General features: G+C 43.3%; 1 protein-coding gene across 7 annotated transcripts in view; it reads left to right on the top strand.

Moving 5' to 3' along the window:
* LOC117206803 (Down syndrome cell adhesion molecule-like protein Dscam2) overlaps positions 1-20,952 on the top strand; it is a 123,050-nt gene that overhangs the window by 98,840 nt on the left and 3,258 nt on the right. For 3 of the 7 annotated variants that reach the window (XM_033446445.1, XM_033446450.1, XM_033446451.1), the window contains 14 exons: positions 248-409; positions 5,994-6,335; positions 10,275-10,580; positions 11,080-11,379; positions 11,959-12,090; positions 12,242-12,402; positions 12,775-12,938; positions 14,005-14,219; positions 15,278-15,871; positions 16,209-16,478; positions 16,683-17,137; positions 17,830-18,103; positions 18,189-18,347; positions 19,042-19,196. In XM_033446445.1, coding sequence (XP_033302336.1) covers positions 248-409; positions 5,994-6,335; positions 10,275-10,580; positions 11,080-11,379; positions 11,959-12,090; positions 12,242-12,402; positions 12,775-12,938; positions 14,005-14,219; positions 15,278-15,871; positions 16,209-16,478; positions 16,683-17,137; positions 17,830-18,103; positions 18,189-18,347; positions 19,042-19,196 — 3,689 coding nt within the window. Of the gene's footprint in view, positions 1-247; positions 410-1,773; positions 2,056-5,993; positions 6,336-10,274; positions 10,581-11,079; positions 11,380-11,958; positions 12,091-12,241; positions 12,403-12,774; positions 12,939-14,004; positions 14,220-15,277; positions 15,872-16,208; positions 16,479-16,682; positions 17,138-17,829; positions 18,104-18,188; positions 18,348-19,041; positions 19,197-20,952 lie in introns of all 7 variants that reach the window. The other 4 variants (XM_033446447.1, XM_033446446.1, XM_033446449.1 and 1 more) reach the window with 4 other exon arrangements.

Here is a 20,952-nt window from a genome sequence, read left to right as displayed (position 1 = left end):
CGCTCAACATCGATATTCTAGCACGAACACTCGCTTTCTTCTCTACCTCTCATCCTCGTTTAAAATCAAGAAAGTGACCTTAAACGACCAATTGCACCTGGACAAAGAATCACAATGTCAACAAAGTATCTTTCTCTCAACTTTCTCGGACTATTTCCATTAATTTCCGGATAAGACAAAGAATTGTCTTGAATTTGCTTAAAAATTGGACCGTCGAACTGAGATAACGTTTCCTTGCTACCCACAGACGGGAAAGTGCTACCGACGAGTCGACGTCAGGAAGTGTTCCCAAATGGAACTCTGGTACTGCATCACGTCGACAGAAGCACCGATCACGGCGCATACACGTGCACGGCGAAGAACAAACAAGGCCGCTCCGATTCCCAGACGGTTCACATCGAAGTGAAAGGTAAAATTTCTTCTCTGTCTGCTTTTTAATCGTCTTTGTCGTTCCTGTCGTAATTCTATGAATTTGCTCGAATTGAAATAACAGCGTTACGTTTGTCAACGATACATCTTTCGTCACCAGAGTTGATGCACGCTCTGTCAGAATTTTAGCACGGAGAAATTTGATTCCAGACGACCGTTCTTGTAATCGCGAGACAACCTCCGTGGAACGCAACGACGCGACGTCGAGTCTTTACGGGGAAAAGTCACTCGTCGAGGCGTGCATTGCTCGCTACTTGTGATTCAAACTTTGAGAAACTTGAGACGTTTCGTTTCGTTTCTCGAAACGAGGTTCGAACGTTATAATAATTCTTCTTTTCTTCTTCTTTTCTTCCTTTCTTCATTTTTCCTTTGAGATTCGTTGTTGATAGATAAAATTGAAGGATTCCGTCGATATTCCTAAATTGAAATCATATACTCGGGGGAAATTCTATCCGACTCGATTTTCTTCCATCGCGGATGATAATGTACTCGAGTTTCCTAATTGGAATATAATTTTTTCGTTCGGGATCAAAATACACCGTGTATTATAACGTAACCATATAGAATTCGATATCTGATCAACTCTCGACCCATTACCTGTCAATGACGTCCGCTGTTGTTCCAATTGAAGCAAAAGGTAAACAAAGTATCGATGCGAATTATACAATTGTTTAATCGATTTGTTGATATCCAGTTGTAGCGCCGAATCGATAAAAATGTGAAACTCTTTTTGGATTAATAACGGTTTCAGATCGACGATTTTTCCGCAGCGATCGCGCTGAGCCGTTTTCACAGGTAGGACAGAAGCAAAAAAACGTGTCGTGAATCTTTCTAGGAAAAAGAGAAAAATCGAATATCCAGAGATTATGAAACTGCCAGTAGATACGTACATGTATAATCAGCCTTATGTTACAACTATGTCGTTCGACTCGAGCGTCGAGAGGATAACGTTGACGCGACAAAAGGTACGATCGTTTCATAAGAGAGGCAGGAATGCATTGAAAACGTTGCACGGGTCGAATCGAATTGGTCGGTGCTTCGGGAATACCAAAAAAGAAAGAGACTATAGAGCGATTGAAACTACGCGTCGATGAGGCGTCGAACGATAACGACCGATGCGTACGCCTTTTGTCTTCTTTCAATCGCGTCTTCCGCGTTTACGATCTCTCGATCATTTTACGAAAAAGAACAAAAAGAAGAATAGAGGGAAAAATTATTTTCTTCCGGTCCCTCGAACCGATAGAGACTATGTTCGCGACGAAACTCGACGGACATAGGAGCGCAGATTGTTCGTTGCGGGCCGTGATGAAGTAAAAATGTGTCGTGATCTCCTGTAATTTTCAGTACCGCCTAAAATCGATCCGTTTAGCTTTCCTGCCAATATACAAGAAGGCGCGCGGGTGCACGTGGTCTGCGTGGTCAGCGAGGGCGACTCACCGTTGAAGATCACCTGGCTGAAGGACGGCAGACCGTTGAATTCCACGGAGACGACTACCCATCATATCGGCGAATACGATCTTACGTTGATGATACAGAGCGCAACCACGGCGCATAATGGCAACTATACGTGCGTTGCGAGCAACGATGCCGCCGAAACGTCTCGCACGGCATCGCTATTGGTCCATGGTACGCAGGAACGGGCACGGTTTTTCATCCCCCACTCGGAAATAAATTCTCTCGACCCGACGATTTTTCCTCATTTAGTAATCACGCGAAACCTGTAGGTATTTGAAGTACTTCCGAACGCCGTGTACGTCGATGCTGACGAGTGATCACGCGATTGGCATCTTTCTTTCTCTTACATGATTAATAAAAATCGATCGTTGGAGTAAATAACGTCACGATATTTATATTTAAGGTACTAGATGTCGGAAACATTTGGAAATTTCGTCACCGTGATCATGAGAAAGGCATCGCAAACACGTATAATCATCGGCGATTGAAAAGTTCACGGGTGACGCGGCACGCGAAACGCGGCGAAGCGTTTTCCGCTCGTCAGCCGACAACTTTTCAGCAGCCGCGCGAACCCATTCACTCCACCAACTCCCCTCTCACTCACTCTACGAATCTGTCCCTTTTTTTCTCTCTACGGTCACCAATTTCAGCCACGATCGTCTTTTATTTCCAACCCCCCAATTCCGACAACTCGGTTAGGAAATTTTCGTTCGGTTCACAGCCTGTCTCCCATTTAAAACAGCCAACGAACACGCCGACGTATGATTTCACGCTCTATTTTCCTTCGTTTCTGTTCTACCATCCGACTGCCGCGCCGTACGCGATCTTCTCTCTCCCTCTCTCTCTCTCTCTCTCTCCCTTCCTCTCGTTTCTCTTTTCACCCTTACCGGGATAAATTCCGCAATTGCCGTCGACGAGAGACGCGGAATGGCCGTGAAACGGCCAGGGAAAACGAAGGAAAAAGTGTACCCTCGCATCTCGTCGATATTAATCGTCACGCGGCACTCGACAGCGGAACCTCTCGACCAGTTGGAAACTCCCGATGTAAAGCAAGATCAATCGTTGCCACTCTTCATCCTCGGGCGAGGATTCTGTCTCTTTTTTTTTATCTCCTCCTCTCCCTTCGTTGCTCTTTCCATGCTCGTTTGCGTAACACACGCGAGCTAGCGAGTTTCCTCTCGCTCGCGGCCGCAGCCACAGCTTTTTCTCGTTTTCGTCGTCGACAGACGACGATGATGGTGGTGTTCGACAATAAAAAAAAAAAGAACCCTCTACCGTCATCCTCATCCTTAGAATTCTCCCTAGACGAACAAATCAGTGCAAGCGGAACGAACGAAACTGTTGGCCGACGTTACGAAACGAACGGCCTAAGGGTGATTTTAACGCGCCGTGCCATCGCGACGAGCGTCGAGCCGAAACGGCATGCGTGGTTACGCGTGTCGCTTCGTATCTCTGTGCGCTGCACGCTCGTGCATGCGTGTACCGACTGTCACTCACGGTGAATGATCGCCCGATTTTCTTCTACTTTTACTTTCCTGGTGAGTGATGTGTTAAGAGTCTGGCTGTCTGGTTCCGCGATCGTCGTATGATGGATCATATCGTTCCAACGTAGTCGATATTACGTTTAATTCGTATCTATTTAACATTACATACGGCTCCTTTAGTTTCTATGTAATCCTTCTTTACCAAGAAACGTTTTTGATATCGCGAGCTCTAATGGGACATTGGAAAAACGAAATGCAGTTTACACCCACGACGTCTGAACTGCTTTTCGAAAAAAGCAAAATCCAGTCGAATTATTTCACTTTTTTCGTTAAACTATTAGGGTGCGCAAGATCCGTCACGAAATCGTCGATCTTTTTCGCTCCGACGCAATCGTCGGCCGTGTTTATCGTCAAACATGTATAACTTCGTTTTGTTTGTTCGTTTATCGAACTGTCGCGCTGCATGTAACTCGGTTGATATTTATGTACGTATACCATATACAAAGAGACACACAGAGTCAGACATAGAGAACGTAGTTCAGTGTACATCTCGTACAGCTGCGTAGCACAGGTCAGTGGCAACTCTTTGGGCATTACTCGTGTAACGTTGCGCTATCCGCCGCCAACCCCGGCTACGGTTTCTCAATTATTCTCAAACAACTGCCACGTTCTGTTCTAATACCTCTAGGGCACTGAATATCCCGTGCTCCGCGGGTGTATCTCTCTCGCCGGGGCCAACGAGGCGAGTTATTATTGTCGTTTCGCGGCATTACGTTCCAGTTTCGCTGCCGCGACGAGAAGGCGGCTTCTCGTACCGTTGGTTGAAGAGTCATGTCCACAGTCGACTAAATATTCGGGAAACGACGACGATTTCGTTTTACAATGTTGCATCCCAATCCTCCACTGACTCTAGAACCAAAGTACAGAAAAACTTTTCCTAGAAAACGGATAGAGAATTGTGGTAATATCGTTGGATATTAACCGAGGTACAGATACCGACTATGTGTTTTAATACTATAAAGTAGCATGACAAGGTAATTCGATACAAGAACTTGGTTGGTTAGCGTGGTAAGACGAGTGATTTACAGTTGGGTGTAAAAAGGATTCTGAGAGGTACGTATAAGCTACATGGAAATCAAAGTGATCAATTCAGCGACGTTGATTGTTTAATTTCCGATGGATTGATATCTAATCTGATATTGTGCACAATTTAATTATACAGAAATTAAGAAATTTTGAAGATATGGGATTGATGAGTTGCTTTTGACAATGAATGACTTATATTTAAGCGTGACTTCCCGCGCAGAAGGTAAACTCGTTGTTGGTCTCTAGCGACTAATTCGAGGAAAATGCGAATTTCAACTTGGAAGACACAGCAAATGGAGTAATAAGCGAGACAAGTCGTTTTGAGCGACGTTATTAAACGAGAGTTATCGTTAAAATATCCGTAGAATTTAATCCTTTTATATGATTTATATTTAATAATACGATAAGAGAATTTCCAAAGCAAAAATTATTGGGCGTCATTTCGATTAGGAGATAGGATATCCGACGAAATCACAGGATGTGTCTCGATAATCCGAACCCTTTTAATAACCTCAACTAACATAAATAGGCGGTTGATTTCATTAACGAACCGCTATTGATTCGTGCTATAACCGCGTCGAAACGCCCCCTGTGACTTCGTCAATGTTAATACGATCCTATACGTATAATGGCGTACGCCGTAATGACGCGCAGCTGAGTTGATAAGCAGCGTTGATGTTATCGTATTACGTTGGACCGGCATCCATTACGGGTAGCGTAATGGGAACAGCAAGTCCTAACGATAGATTCGTTGGCTTCGGTAGACTAATGGACGTGAAAGAGACGCATAGATATACTATAATCCTTCAAAGGACATTAAATTGTACTGCTGGAGAGGCTGATGCGCAGAACGAAGCACGTGAAATCCTGTCCCTCTATCTTTGAACATCTGATGTTTGCGCACCAACGTTCTGCACCAGATTACGAACGGACGAATTTCGATAGCGAGACAGGGATCTCATCAGCGTATTGTACTCTGATTTCACGTTATTAGAGATGAGATTTTGTTGGAACGTAAAGATGGATCTAGTTGCAGAACGTACGTAAGGATTATCCGAGCGTTGAGACGCGACTAACAAGGAACGGCTGACGTTCCCGAAACAGAAAGATCCGATCGAGCTTTCCAAACTTTCGACCATGATCGATTCCCGGAACAACTTTGATGATGCAAACGACTCGCGAAAAATCCATCGAAAAAACAATTCCAACTTGCCAAAGCGAGATCGCGACCCCTCCCTGTAGTTACGCCACGATCTCCATCATCAATCGTGATATATCTCGAGCGTTGAACAGTTCGAACCACGTATGCTAAACATTTTCGAAGCAACTACATGCGCATCGATCATTCAACGGAGGAGGCGTGTCAACGGAAAGCAAACATCCCTGGAACTCTGGACGCAAAACCGAGAGAAATGACCGATCGTATATAGGTTGGAAGCACGCGTATACTATCTCTACACATCATCGATATACCGTACCACTCTGTTACCATACTCTCACGTCACTTGAATCTCTTTTTTCTCTTTTTTCTTTGTGCAGTTCCACCTACGATAGCTCCCTTTAGCTTTAACAAGGACCTCTCGGAGGGCGTGCGTGCTCAGGTAACTTGCATGGTCGAGAAGGGCGATCCTCCGTTCACGATCGCCTGGTCCAAGGACGGCGAGCCGATCGCCGGGCCCAGTCCAGCTGGCTTCGGGAACACCGGGATAACCGGTCCCAGACACACGCAGACACCCGCTGGGCTACGCGTAACCAACATTGATGCCCATTCCAGTACCATAGTTATCGAGCGCGTGAACGCCGCGCACTCCGGCAACTATACTTGCCTGGCGCGCAATTCGGTGGCCGAGGTCCTCTGGACGGCCGAGTTGATCGTTCGTGGTAAAGTAGACCGAGAGATAGCCGAGCCAGCGGACGAACCAAAGCTCGTCCCTATATAGCACATTGTCTCTATTCTTCAATACCGTTCACTCACCTTTCTGTTCGTTTTTTCTTGCACCTGGCAGCGCACCACTTATTATTATTCTCTATATCTTGTCGATATCTTTACTGTGCACCGGCTGGTTTCTTCGATGATGGAACGTTCGATGGCCTTCTCCGAGATTCTGCGTTATGTGAAATGACAGAGTAAAAATTGTTCTTTTTCTCTTTTTATTTCTTTTCTTTTTTTTCTTTTGAGTGGTTTGGACTGTTGTTTGTTTCAGATCCGATCGTGAAATAATTGGACGAATAATTGATAAGTGATTATACGGGAAGAAACGTGTTGAATCAATGTATATGCAAGGTTCCAGATAGCACGCAACGTTTTTAATACGACAACGTTAAATTTTGAAGATTTTATGGCCTAACCTGGATATTGCTCTCCTCAGTAAGATAATTAACAAATTAACAAGAGAAAAAAGTTTCCTCTTTACGACAATTCGATAAATGTTCCATAGAGCAGCAAATCTAACTTCTGCGAGATGTTCTGCTATTCAAGATGTTTATAGAACTTTACGAGACACCGTTAAAACGTCACTAAAAGATATCACCGTGCTGTCTGGAATAGAGACACTTAAGTGCTCAAGTATTTTACACTTATATTGAATATTCATGAAGATATATTATTAACACAGCATCGTCGGTGATACATGCGATGTAGTTAAATCGTTTAATACCGAACCGTCTGTATGTCATGAATTATCGAATTTTATCCATGTTACCTTCGAAGGTTATGTCTTTTACGTTACAGAAGTAGACGCAGTTACATTTTCATCTCTGTAAGATTATTCTCACGTTTCGTTCACTCTCGCGAAGAAATCGCGTGCCCGTTTGCCAAGCATTGTCCCGTATCTTTTACCAGACACAAAAGGCAATTAAACGTTCCCGAGAGCCAGCCTGTACATATATATGTTTTATATTATTACTGTTACCATTGGTATTGTGTAATCACGTGTAAATGCAGCCGCAGCAGCCGCCGCAGCCATCGCAACCGCGTGAATTCGAGGCAGTGTGGGAACGAATCAGCTAGGGTTGCGGATTACTTCGTTCGCTAGAATATTTAACTCTTGGTTATTTTTCTTTAACGCTGATAAATCCATCGTTAGCTTGAAAAGGAACCGATGTTTGGATGTACGTCGTTTAGAATGAAAAATACTGATATTTTTTCTATTAATACATGGTACATTGTCACTCCACTATTTCATAGGATGTGCAGATACGATAACGAACGAGGACGCACAGTTGCTGCATACTGGGTGGGGTGGGTGGTGGGTGGGGAAGATAGAGACGACACGCTTGTGATTGAACTTTTGTCTCGAAATGACACGTTTCGATAATAGTCACGTTGAGCGGGATCAAAAAAACTATAGATCGGATATCCGGGGACAATCGTAAAATGAAACGCAGCAGCAGCAGCAGCAGCCGCCGCAGCAGCAGCAATCGCCCAGCCAGCAACGCGATGCACCAACGCACTTGAGCACCGCACAATATGATAGCGTTATCACCTACGGTCACATCGTACTTTATCTAGTTGTCTATCTCACAGGCGCACCATCTCTGAAATCGCACCTCTCCCGATCTTCGAGCTCGACGAGATACCGCGATCCGGATATAATGTACGATCAATGGCAAAAATCTACGTATATTTCTTAAATTTCAAGTATTTCAACGAAGAAGAAGAAGAAGCGAAAAGATATAAAAGATCATGAAAGTCTACATACACTTGTTGTTGATATATGTATATCCGTAATTGGTGTTTGTGCAACTACGATTAAAGAACTGGAAGATGTACAGAGACTCTTCGCTCTCCAAATATTATAACGAATGCATTATTTGAAATATTTTATATATTTCTAACATTTTCTGAAATTAAATTTTCCAGACGAATTCAGTTATTTTCTTGTTATGCAAACGATTCAATGTGGTTCCTTTTGATAAATTGGATACGTAACATTCGATGGTTGTAGGTGTGTAGACTTGCGTGATTTTTTGTTTAACAAAATATCGTGTCTCTTCGTAAAGTAAATTGTCAAGAACATCGAACAATGAACTGATAAGCAAAAAAAGGACAATTCGTGAGATGAATTCGAGTAGCAAAGAAATATGTAACGTAATGGACCGTAACGTGTATCGAAACTTGGAGTTCGACGATACGGAAATAGCGATCGCGGTATTCTCCGAAGGAAAGGGATTCTGCATGAAAGGGCACTAGCCACTTTTGCGAAACTCGGCTTCGGCGTAGCACCACTTCATCTTGAATTTGTACAAGTATCAGCAGCCGCCTCGAAATATAAGTTTAGAACGCCGTCTCTCGACTCGTTCACTTGATCAGCACACGCATATATGCACCAACACGTTCTGCTCTATTTTTACCTTTTCCTATCGTCTTTTCTTTCTCTTTTTTCCCTTTTTTGATTCCGTTTCTTTCACTTCCCGTTTGCTCCTTGGTTATATAGTTCACTCGTGGAACACTTGGCACCAATTCCTAATATACGATCCAGCCTTATTGTTTTCTCGGAAACTACTTCCGAATCGTTAGCCCGAGGTCACTTAATCGATATCCACGTATGTATCAATTTCACCGATTCAACGTGTTACATGGCGAATAATTGACTCGAGCAGCTATAACACGTCTCGAAAGATCGGCTACAATTATGGATGCAGGAACGTTCGTATATTCGTACGTTCTTAAGGGAACGAAACGATGCAGACATAGAACAGTACGTTGTACAGAGCGAGGAATTATTCACCACGGTATCACTGTGTCTACGGTGAGACTCGGTCATCGAAAATAATTGGCTATCATCGATATTTGATGAAAACACAAAATGCCTCGACCCCTCACGTTTATGTACGCAAATGCACAATCACCGCATTGTTCCTAAGTCAAAATGTCCGCACAGCACTGACTTATGCATTGTTCTCTATCTTGTTGTGGCCCCTTAACGATGTTTAACAATGTTCTCCTACATTTATAGATCTGTTCTGTCACGAGTCACCAGAAAAATTGTCGACTATCGCACTTGTTCGTTTTATCCAACGCGCACTTTCTCACCTCGTTTGTCACTCTTTTTCTTTTTTTTTTTTTTTTTTTTTTTTGATAAAATCGTGTGTATACCTTTCTGAACTCCTCTCTATATGTTCCTGTGTTTGCCTGTATTACTATAGCGGTCGACAGAGGGAAGAGACGTACGTCATAACGAAGAATGTGTGACGCGGGATTTTGCACGATCGAAAAAAATACCAGGAGCTGCAACGAGTGTATTTTCCTTCCCTCGGTGGACCGCGCGCGCACCCTTCAAATTACGTCTTTTGTTTCACTTTGCGCTGAAGTAGGAAATTGTAGTAGGCCAATTCGAGAATTTCGCTCTCGCCTCGGCGCAATAAGCTTAGATACGAACGCAGTGGCATCTGAAATATTCCTCTCTCCCTTTCTGCCTTACTTCAACAAGACAAAAACGGAGAGAACAGATCGAACGAACGAACGAACGAGATTCATCTATGAAAAAAATTTCTCTTTTTCTCGTGTCCCTCGTTTGCGAGTGATGGACGAATTCAAGACGCGCGGTTTCCGTTCGCGATAACCAAGCGTTCTGTCGTCCCGCGAAACGCAACGAACTAACAAGCCGGACCGCGATAATTGCTGCAAAAAACGAGGGAAAAGAGAGAACGCGGTTGTCAGCCAACGGGGATCCATTAAAAGTCGACGAGATCTGCAAGTAAAATGGCGAGGGAAGAGGTGGAACGATGAAATTTCAGATGCTACGGTCGTCGACGGTGCGCGAAATCCGCATACCAAGGACGGCTAACTAACGACCGGTGTGTTATGCCGCGAAACAGTGCCACCCCGTTGGGTGATGGAACCCCAAGATGTCCGTGCCTCGGAAGGGATGTCGCGACTGGTTCTCCATTGCCACGCGGATGGATTTCCGCCGCCAGCGGTTTCGTGGCGGCGGGCTAGCGGCAAAAAACCTGGCAATTATCGCGACATCGTCACGCACGAGCACCCTCAGAACCTGAGGATACACTCGAACGGCTCTCTGGTGTTTGGTCGAGTGCAAGAAGACCACGAGGGTTTTTATTTGTGCGAGGCGGTGAACGGAATCGGCGCTGGCCTCAGCAAAGTCGTACATCTGACGGTGAACGGTAAGCTGCCATTATTTTAATAACGAGAAATCGTCAGAATCTTTCGTTTCTCTAGGATAATGATCTTTCTTTTCGTTTCTTTCTTCGTTGATAGAGGTGTATATCTTGAGAATTAAAAACAGAGTAAAGTAGCGTTTCGTTGATTTACCATGGTCAGGATCTTGTCAGACCAGTTATTGAGAGTCAGAAAGAGAAAGAGAGATATTCGTAAAAAATCTCAGGTATTTTTCGTTCTAGTTCAATACGAGTAGGATATGCATACTTGATATACGCTTGTTCATTTTATATATAATACCATGATGGAAGATTCTTCGTTCAAATAAAATTTCTTCGAAAAATCCATGACACATACGTATACGTCATTGGACACACGGTAGATCTGTATAACAAATAGATCTTCGTCTCTGTCGTTTCTCCGTGTCGTAGTGTCGAAACAAAGAATCTTCAAACGAAAGAAACAAAGAAACGAAATTACTGTTCTCGATAATAACACGCGCAGTACCTGCCCACTTCGTGGAGAAACACCGTAACCAAACAGCGAGGCTGGGCTCGAGCGCGTCGTTGCGTTGCGAAGCGAAGGGCGATCATCCACTGAAAATAATCTGGAAGAAGATGGGCGCACACCTGGAACAGAAACTGTCCGACTATCGGTATACGCTGAAGGAGGAGAACACCACCGACGGCAGCGTCAGCACGCTCGAGTTTATAAGCACGAGTCGAGAAGACAGCGCGAGATACTTCTGCATAGCCTCGAACGCTTATGGTCGCGACGAAATGACAATTCATCTGTACATACAAGGTAGGTACGCTTGCCGGAAATCATATTTCACTGGAAGATGAGACCGCAAACGGGGAAACAATCGTCATGATCTCTCGTTCAAAGGAGAGTTATTAACGACGTCCGCAATGTCCGCGTAATAACTCGGAGTAAATCAGAGGAAGACCGAGAGCGCAAAGGAAACAAAAGGAGAAAATTGCCGAGGCAAAGGTAGATTTGAAGGCTGTTTTTCACGTGCACGATGATGCACGGTAATGACGTTATCGGCGTAATACGTCGACTCGATACACGACGAAACAATTTCAATAATGTTTCCGGGTTTCTTGATATTTGCATATAGCGTCGTCACGCTTCGCGTAATTATCGTAATGCATACAGTCGAGTTCCGCGACTCGTCGCATTTAATTTAATGCATTTTCGCACAAGCGCCGACCCATACAGCGATAGACGAGATAACCGCGTGTGGCCGGATCGAAAAATGAAATAATGTTTCGGTCGGATGGTTAGCGTCACGTAACAAACCATATATCTATAGGTATTACCATTGGTTACGTCGAAACGTAGCTTTAACGGGAAAAATTTTGTTTTGCAAATGCAAAGAGCCGCCCGATTTCCCGAGGAATCTTCACGTGATCGAAAAGGGAAGTCGTTACATCAACATCAGTTGGACCACCAGTCAAGACGGCAACAGCCCCATCACCCAGTACATCATCGAGTACAAAACCGATACTGGTAATTAAATTGGTTTCAATACGCGATTCTTGAGAAATACAGTTAGAAGATGGGAGAACCTCTTACCACACGACGGCGTTAGAGACACAAGAAACAATGAAATAGAATTGCAACAGCCGATCAACAGGTGCTTCGATCTTCTCCTTTCTAGCCCACGCAATTTATTTTCCAGAAGTGTGGCACGATCACACGTTTCACATGACAGTGCCAGGCACCCAGGTTCACGCTCACGTGAACGGTCTGCGTCCGGCGGTCTCCTATCAGTTTCGAATATACGCGGAGAACGAATTGGGTCGTAGTCAGGCGAGTGACGTGAGTATATCGAAGTTTAATATGCAACATCGATTGCGCTTTACGCTACCAACTTTCCGTACGACCCGCGTATCCTTCTGTAACTCGAGAGAAACTTTCATTCAGAAGTCGATTTACACTCAGGATCGATCCCTATTCTGTAGTCTCTGAGTAACACGTCGAACTGCAATTTTCTCTCTCAGTGAATTTCATTCCGTGTTCTCGTAACCGTTGCTAGCGTGATTAAAATTCTGCAACGTGGATTCCTTATCGCGAACGCAGGTGGATAAAGTCGTGGAGAAACCAACGCGTCGCGAGAACGAAACGTAAAAATGAAATTTCACGTCGGGAGAGACTACTGCACGAAGGTGCGTGGTCTTCTCTTTTTTTCAGATTTTGGAAACGACGACCGAAGGGGAGAAACCAGGTGGTCCGCCAAGAAATCTCAAGGTGGATCCTGTCAGCTCGACCGAGTTTAACGTCACCTGGGACCCACCTGATCATGATTTATGGAACGGAGAGATACTCGGTTACCACGTTGGCTACAAGGAACATAGGTAACGATCCGTTAGGGAGAACGTAGCAACCTTTAACGACCACGCATTCACCTTACGATACCTCTCGAATACGTTCCGTTAGGTCGCGATCCCCCCGGCATACCGTATTGCGCTCGAGCGCGTGTTTCTCGGATAACGTTGACATTCTATACTTTGCCAGGGTGCCTCGTGATAAATAACCGCAGCCAGCAGCCGCGGTTTTCTCGTTTATTTCGCCCACGGACCATTGACGTTGAAATATTTTCGAAACGCGTTATACTACCTGCCAACTAAACACAGAGCGTCGTTTACCGACACCATGCAAGTGTTCATCGACTTGTTGTTCCAACAGTTAAAGCGGTCTCCCTTCGCGCTAAATTTGTATAAATAAAGTTATGGATATATTGAAATTTCACAAAATACAAATTTTCTCTGTCGCACTCTCCTTCTCTGCGTATATTTCTTTTATATTTTTCTTTTTTTTTTTTTTCGACGATACATATTTATGTTACGCGGTGTAGTAAAACCGTAACGGGAATAAATCGTTGAATAACGGCAGATATATTTAAGAATTACACGAACGGACAAAAATGGAATGAATCAATACGTATGTACACAACCGAATATTTAATATAATTTACAGGAATATCAGTTAGCGTAACATGTTCAAAGACAATACTCGTTCTTACTCTCGAGATTTGGCTCCAGATGACTTTATTCTCTTTTTAAAATGAGATCGAATTTTATTTTATGTGTATCCGATATTCAAAGAACAATACAGGACATCAAACCTCGTATAAAATCAGAATTATCACGTGCCGTAGATACTACGTTGAGACTTTAGTTACACAAAATTATACTGAAAGAAGAAAGAAAAGTCCTGCTATCTCGTGCATCGATATGACGTTTTATTTGTAGTAATCTCATTATCAGACTGCGAATTTTTATCCATTTATGGGAAATTCAAATGTGCAAAGATCCGTAGAATACGCGTAATGTACTGAAATGTAACAGTCGTTACAACATTTAGTACGTATAAATTAATTGCGTACAGGATATTTCTAAAATTAATGTTTGGAAATGTAAGGTTGGGAGCGGACCAGTACACGTTTCGGACCGTAGAGAGGCGAATTTCTACAGCGAGCGTAGCCTTAGGACTCGCAAGAACATCGATGCCAGGCAGACAATATCAGCTAACAAACTTGAAGAAGTTTGCACGATATAGCGTGGTGGTGCAAGCGTATAACGTGCTCGGCCAAGGTCCCATGACGCCGGATGTGGTTGCGACAACCCTCGAGGACGGTAAGAAATACCTTAGACGAATGAATTTCCTTGTTCATTTTTCTCCCGGAATTTCGCATTTTCCAACGGATTTCCTGCAAATTTTGCAAAACCGAACCCCAAAGAGACACAGGAAGTTCACAAGAAAGAGATTTACCGAATACTATTTGGCGACGATCAAAAATTCATGAACGAAATAATACCGGTAGCTAGCGAGCCTATCATGAATTCCACTATGAATACCAACCGCCGTATCTATATATATCCAGTGGAGTTTCGAATAAATAATAAATTCAGCATCCGGCTTGCCTGAAACTGATCTGCTTGCAAATAAGTTCTTTAATCCTGAGCGTTGCGAAAGCGGCGCCGGTTAAACTCCGAAGTGGCTTTGCCAACGGCAACAACTTTTGGTAGCCGACTCGCGTCTTTTATGGACATCTTTCGTAGGAATATTCTCGGGAAAAACCAACAACTCTGCGCGTCAAAGCTGTTCGATGTTAAAATTTTCGGACGAATTTAAAAATAGTTTCGGAAACCGAGTGGAGCTTGTCGTTTCTGTTCCGGTTTGAAAAAAGTTGAAAGTTAAATATTGGTTTTTGGTCGCTCGCAGACTAACGGAAAATAGAACGCGCTCCGCTACTTTCGCCGATTTATTATAAACGCAAATGTTTGAAAATAGTTGAAGCGCGTAACGAGATTGTGGAAGCTCGGCAAGCGATCTTAAACTGCGGATAGTGGATTGAATTTAATTATTCTTAGAACAGAAAGTATGCAATTAAAATAACGCCAAATATACTTTTCCCTCGCAACTTTTTAATAAAGCATTGAACGATTAATGCGTATAATACATTTGTTGCTCCGTCATACTCGTGGAATCTTCACAGAATTTGATCGTCGAACCGTCAGATATAATTCCTACGTATACTAGTTGTACTTCTAAATAAAAATCGATATTCATCTAGGTGCCTTCCATAAATACGAGCAATCCGAAATACAGCATTTTGACAGCATTAGCATTTCTAATGTCAAATCTAGCATGTTAGCGTAATTGACTGGCGACATCGTTGAAATGTCCTCAGTGCCTAGCAGCCCGCCGCAAGACATTCGGTGTACGCCGCTGTCCTCGCAATCACTGCAGGTCTCGTGGGACGCGCCACCCGACTCCAGTCTGAACGGTATTCTGAAAGGCTACAAGGTCATATGGGAGAACATGAACGCCCTGACCGAGTCGCCTAAGACGGAAACGAAGATCACCACTGCCTTGACCGTCGTGATTCACAGCCTCGAGAAGTACACGAATTATTCTGTACAAGTGTTAGCCTCGACCAGAGCCGGTGACGGTATCGCGTCCTCACCTTTGCATTGCGTCACCGAGGAGGATCTACCGGAGGTACCAGCGGGCGTGAAGGCGGTCGTCAGGTCGGCGACATCGATTATCGTATCCTGGCAGCCGCCGCTCAGAAGCAACGGGAACATCACGTCGTACAACGTTCATATCCGCTGGGTTGGCCCGGAGGGAAAATGGTACAAGCGGGCATTGCCTCCGTATCAAACTAGCTATCAGGTGGAGAATTTGCACAAGAAAAACCAGTACGAGTTTAGTATCGCGGCGGTGACCTCGGTGGGCGAAGGACCACAGACTCAGCCGATTACGGTTTCGCTTTCTAACGAAGGTCAGTTTTGTTAAACTTAATCCTGCGATATATCGTTTTTAGTTATCGTATTTTAGTTATTTCCGAGCGACTTTGTAACTCGTTCCGATAATTTTACGATGTAGAAATACCGAGACTATATTCGGTAGCAGATCTGAGTTCGCGCGAAGTGATCGTACTCCAAATTTTATTTTTATCTATTTTCACGATTGACGTATTTAGTACAGTTTCCCCGATATAACGTTAATATGTCCTTGATAAGTATTACAGGGTTGAAATTGATAATAACGTCGTACCGTGGGATTTCTAGTCTTCCAAGTTATCCCAGTTGAGTTTTTATTATTTCGTTGTGTTGCAGTTCGAGCGGCGGTATTCTCGTTCGGTACAGTATTGGTCGTTCCATGGAAACAGAACGTGACGTTACCATGTCAAAGCGTCGGCAACCCTGAACCATCTGTGACATGGAAACAATGGGGCCAGATAGTGAAATCGTCCAGCAGGGTGTCCTTGCTGACGGAAGGCTCGTTGCAGATCATGGACCTTCATCGGGAGGACAGCGGAAATTACACTTGCTACGTGAAGAATCGTCACGGATCCGATCAGATCACGCATCGTTTAACCGTGCAAGGTAGACTGATCGATTCGAGACAATTCTTCTTGGAATTTGTCGAATCTCAAAGTATTTCATCAACGAAAGAAAGAAAGAAACACACACACACACACACACACGTTGAATATGAAAATTGCTCCCGAGTTCGGTTAAGATCGCGACACGAACTAACGAGGGAAATTCAGGAACACGTAGAATAATTTGGTTACGATGCTTTCACAGTTCCTCCAGCAGCCCCGTTGCTTCACGCCACCAGCGCGACCAGTAATTCGATCAACGTCCAGTGGAAGAACAGGGACGATGGCGGCGCCTCAATCAGGGGTTACATCCTTCACTATAAACGAGAATCCGGCGAATGGGAGGAGGTGAAAGTCTCCCACAAGATCAACAGTTTTGTGCTGTCACGGCTATGGTGCGGCAACGATTATCAAATGTATCTGACAGCGTACAATCGGATCGGTATGGGTTCGCCAAGCGAGATTGTAAAGGCCACGACGAACGGATCGAAACCGGAAAGCTCGCCTAGCAACGGTGATAAATTCATCACGGTGAACGTATCGTGGATCACTCTTCATCTGAGCATGTGGAACGACGGAGGGTGTCCTATCACGTATTTCGAGCTCGAGTATAGGAAGAACGGAGATGACATCTGGACCCTGGTGTCGAATAGCATCGAGGTATTAAAGCCGTATGCAATCGATTCTTTTTTTCTCAATAATACGATTTAACTCTTTCATCGTTGATCAAGACGACGATGTAACGAAAATCTATAGCAGAAACGTGCGTAAAATATAGAACAAGAAGTTGTGTATATACATCTTGTTAAGTTCATACGTATATATTTCAAAGCGTCATTTTTCACGTGTCTTTACGACTTTTATCTGTAGTTTTCGACGCGTATCTATATAACATGAATGAAAGAATTAGCACGTAATAATTGTTTTGTAAGGTACTGTTGAGAATTATCTTAATAGCCGAAATAATGGTATAGGAACGCTAAATTTACACTTAGAATTCACATTAGAATAGTTATATATTTATTTGATAAGCGATTTCAATGATATTCATCGATACACACTTATACGCGTCTTTCTTCCATACCCGACTGTCAACCGAGTGAACACTGTTTACGTTCATCTGTTTACGAGACGCCGCGTACACACATACCTCCACACATGTGATATTCACATACAAGTATTACTACTACGCAGCTAACCTAATCTAGCACATAAAATTATACATATCTCAGTAAGTATAAATTCACCTTTCCTTATCTAGATCAGATAAAATGTTTAGGAAGACAGACTAGGTATTGCAATAGCATCGACTTCTGGTATGATAATAAATAGCGGTGACGTTTGTCGTCCAGGTACAAAAGACGTACACGCTCAGTGAGCTGCAACCTGGGAGCACGTACGACATTCGAATACGGGCGCACAACAACGCTGGTTTCTCGGTCGCCGAGTATAGGATAACGACTCTGCAACCTCACACCAGCAGCACCGTGCCATCCGTGGAGATCGATCACTACATTCCTCAACACACGTCCGTCTACTCGGATCTAAAACTGATAGTCCCGCTGATACTGAGCTCGCTGGCGATCATTGCCGCCGCTGGTGCTGTGTTTTATTGTTTCCGGAAACGTTAGTAAAAAGAATTAGCCGCGACTTAGCCGCAGAGACGACGAACCTCTGCGTGCGTGTAACGCTTTGATGACAATGACCGTAGGTCCATTTATAGGGGAGATTGCGAGCCTGCACGACGCCCAGACTGCGGCTGCCTTAGACAATAAGCAGAACATGGAGCAGCGTGAACAATATTACGCGACCGTGCGCAAACCGCTTCGCTCGCCGATACACGAGATGGCTACCTTGGAAAAAATTCCAGGTAATTGGAGGGGGAAAACGCTTGTTTAGTGCCGCTCGTTTAATTAGCTGATTAACTCTTTCGTCGTTGAATACAAAGTGTGAATTTTACTGGCAATAAAGATAGTTTTTCAGTAGATTCCTGTAACGCACGGTCAGACAGCCTTGACAGCTCGTCTCGGTTCTTGCAAATTATCTGGAATAATCCTTAAACGTATAGTATTGCTATCTGGAAACATATTTTCCAACGTAGAAAACGCATAATTCGCTGTGCGTAGTGTGTATCGCTACCAAGATTAAGATCTACGGAAGAAGTAATTCTCCTCTTTTTTTTTACTTCGCTAGCGGTTTATAATCCAAATGTCTCGTTATTATTATTGCCATTATTGAATTGTTATTACCATAAAGTATTTTAGAATATTCCTATATAATCAGCAAGATAAAGTAGTTGATTCACAGTATAATACAAATAATACAAATTATACGGAGCTTTCTCGCAAATAAAAAAAGGGAAGACGGCTACTCTTCTATAGTTTCATGGTACATAAACTGGCATTTTCAAATGTTTGATTACATTTGAAAAATCATGCATTCAAAGATCGCATAGCATACCTATGGGACAGATGATTGCAACAATGACGGAGTTGACTACTTTAAGGTAGACGATAATTTAAGGAATTTAAGGATCACAAAGAGATATTGAAAAATGGTTGCAGAGTACTCGGAGGACATTTATCCGTACGCGACCTTCCAACTAGAGGAGAGCGTACCGCCAGGTGGTGATAGTCGATGTAATTCCGCGGCGCCTCTTCAGACCTTCGTCTATCACGATCCTCGTCTGTCCACAGCCGACACTCTTCAATTACGAGAGGTATCGTCCCACGTTCAATTTGCTTTTGTCATTCACCGTCGCTTTCTACTATTCGCCATTCGTGTCTGTTCATCAAACCAATGGGAAAACACACTGCGCACACCGCATGCATCCTCGAATTTGTCCTCGAGTTTACCACGTGTAATTGCTTGAGATAGAAGTTCGTATCGTTGCAACGTCTGGTTTTTTAAAAATGGCATTGACGTCGTTAAAGTGCTGTAACAACAAACTACGCGATACGCAACGCGCGATGAAAGAAATTATCTGCCTCAATAACAATCCGGTCTATCTCTTTAAACAAGTCGATAACAAAATATCGTTTAATTGTCGTTTAATTCGTTGAATATATCGTAAAAAGGGACAAACACGTACGAACTTTTATCTCTTGTCGAAACAGCTCTCCACTAAACAGCTTCGCTTCCGTCCCGCTAATGTCACTGTATATTTCCCAAATAAAGCGTTCACCGTTCAAAAATTCTCTGTGAACCGGCAAAAGGGAAACTGTGTACGAATCTCGCTTCAGCATGTTTTACCAGAGCTAAAGCACAGTCCCAATTGCATTTCGCGTGTGCACATCGGTCTTGGCTATCGGATTTATTTAGAAATTGTCTGGCACGAAGACTTGTTTGTACGATTTTTTTTTCCGCGAGACAATCACGAGCTCGAAGACGATCCGTCAAATACATATTCGTAAACGTCGACGCAGACCGCGGCGAAATAATTTGTCAGCAAAAGAACGTGTTTGTAGAACGAATGCGCGTGGATCGAGTAGAACAGATGTGCATCATAGAGAATCGATCATTGTGACTGCTGGTCCCACCTTGCTTCGTTTCGCATCTGTCCTGATCAGTCCATCGAGGAACCGCAACACCGATGCAAACGATACTTTTCTTACATGTATTATATTCGCCATTCTACACATCTCTCGCAAACTCTTGTCATTACTAGCTCGTATAGCTGTAGAATAAGAAAGCATACATTGTGTCAAAGCGTTCTGGCATATTTTGATTGTAGCGCCGAGACCAAATACAATCATAGAAAAATAAAAAAGAAAGGACAGTAGCGTGGATTGTGAAGATTAAAAGATCTCAAACCGATCAATTTCCAAAAAGTACTCATTGCAAGGCGTAATAGAAATATATGACGATTCATTCAGACATACAATGTGTACTTGTACTTGATGGAAGACCGTACGTACGTAGTGAGGTCGTAAATTAAAATATTAATGTGCGATTAATACAAGAGAATTGAGAGCAGTACGTATCTTATAGAAACGTCTTAAATCCTAAATTGTAAAAGTTATTTGTGAATTGATATATCAGATTCTTTTAGAATACATAATGTACACACATGTATCTAAATCGTGTGAAAAGTAGCAAGTCGCGTATTTCTAAACTCTTCTTTCCAAATTATGTATACTATATATACGACTTTTTAAAATACTCTGAAATTTGTTGCAAAGAAAGAAAGAAAGAAAGAATTCTGAATTCACTTCGTACAGTTCTGAACGAAGTCCCGAATTCCTTCTCTCTTTATATACATACTGTATCTCGCATTATTATTTCGATTCTCAAAATACTTTAATAACACTTGACCGATTTTATAATCTCACTGTACAATAGAAAACTCCGTTTATACGAATACCATTTGTGCGAGCGAAATTATAATTAGCGTCTGATTAAACAAACTCCCCTTGCGGTGAAATCCACTTGAAAGAAACTCACTCACGGACACTGAGGAGAGTCAGCCAACTCCT

The sequence above is a fragment of the Bombus bifarius genome, unplaced genomic scaffold (genome assembly GCF_011952205.1).
Source record: "Bombus bifarius isolate JDL3187 unplaced genomic scaffold, Bbif_JDL3187 scf7180000008008, whole genome shotgun sequence".
Taxonomy (NCBI): Eukaryota; Metazoa; Arthropoda; class Insecta; order Hymenoptera; family Apidae; genus Bombus; species Bombus bifarius.
Note: the sequence above shows the minus strand (reverse complement) of the source record. Positions and strands in the feature narration are given on the sequence as shown.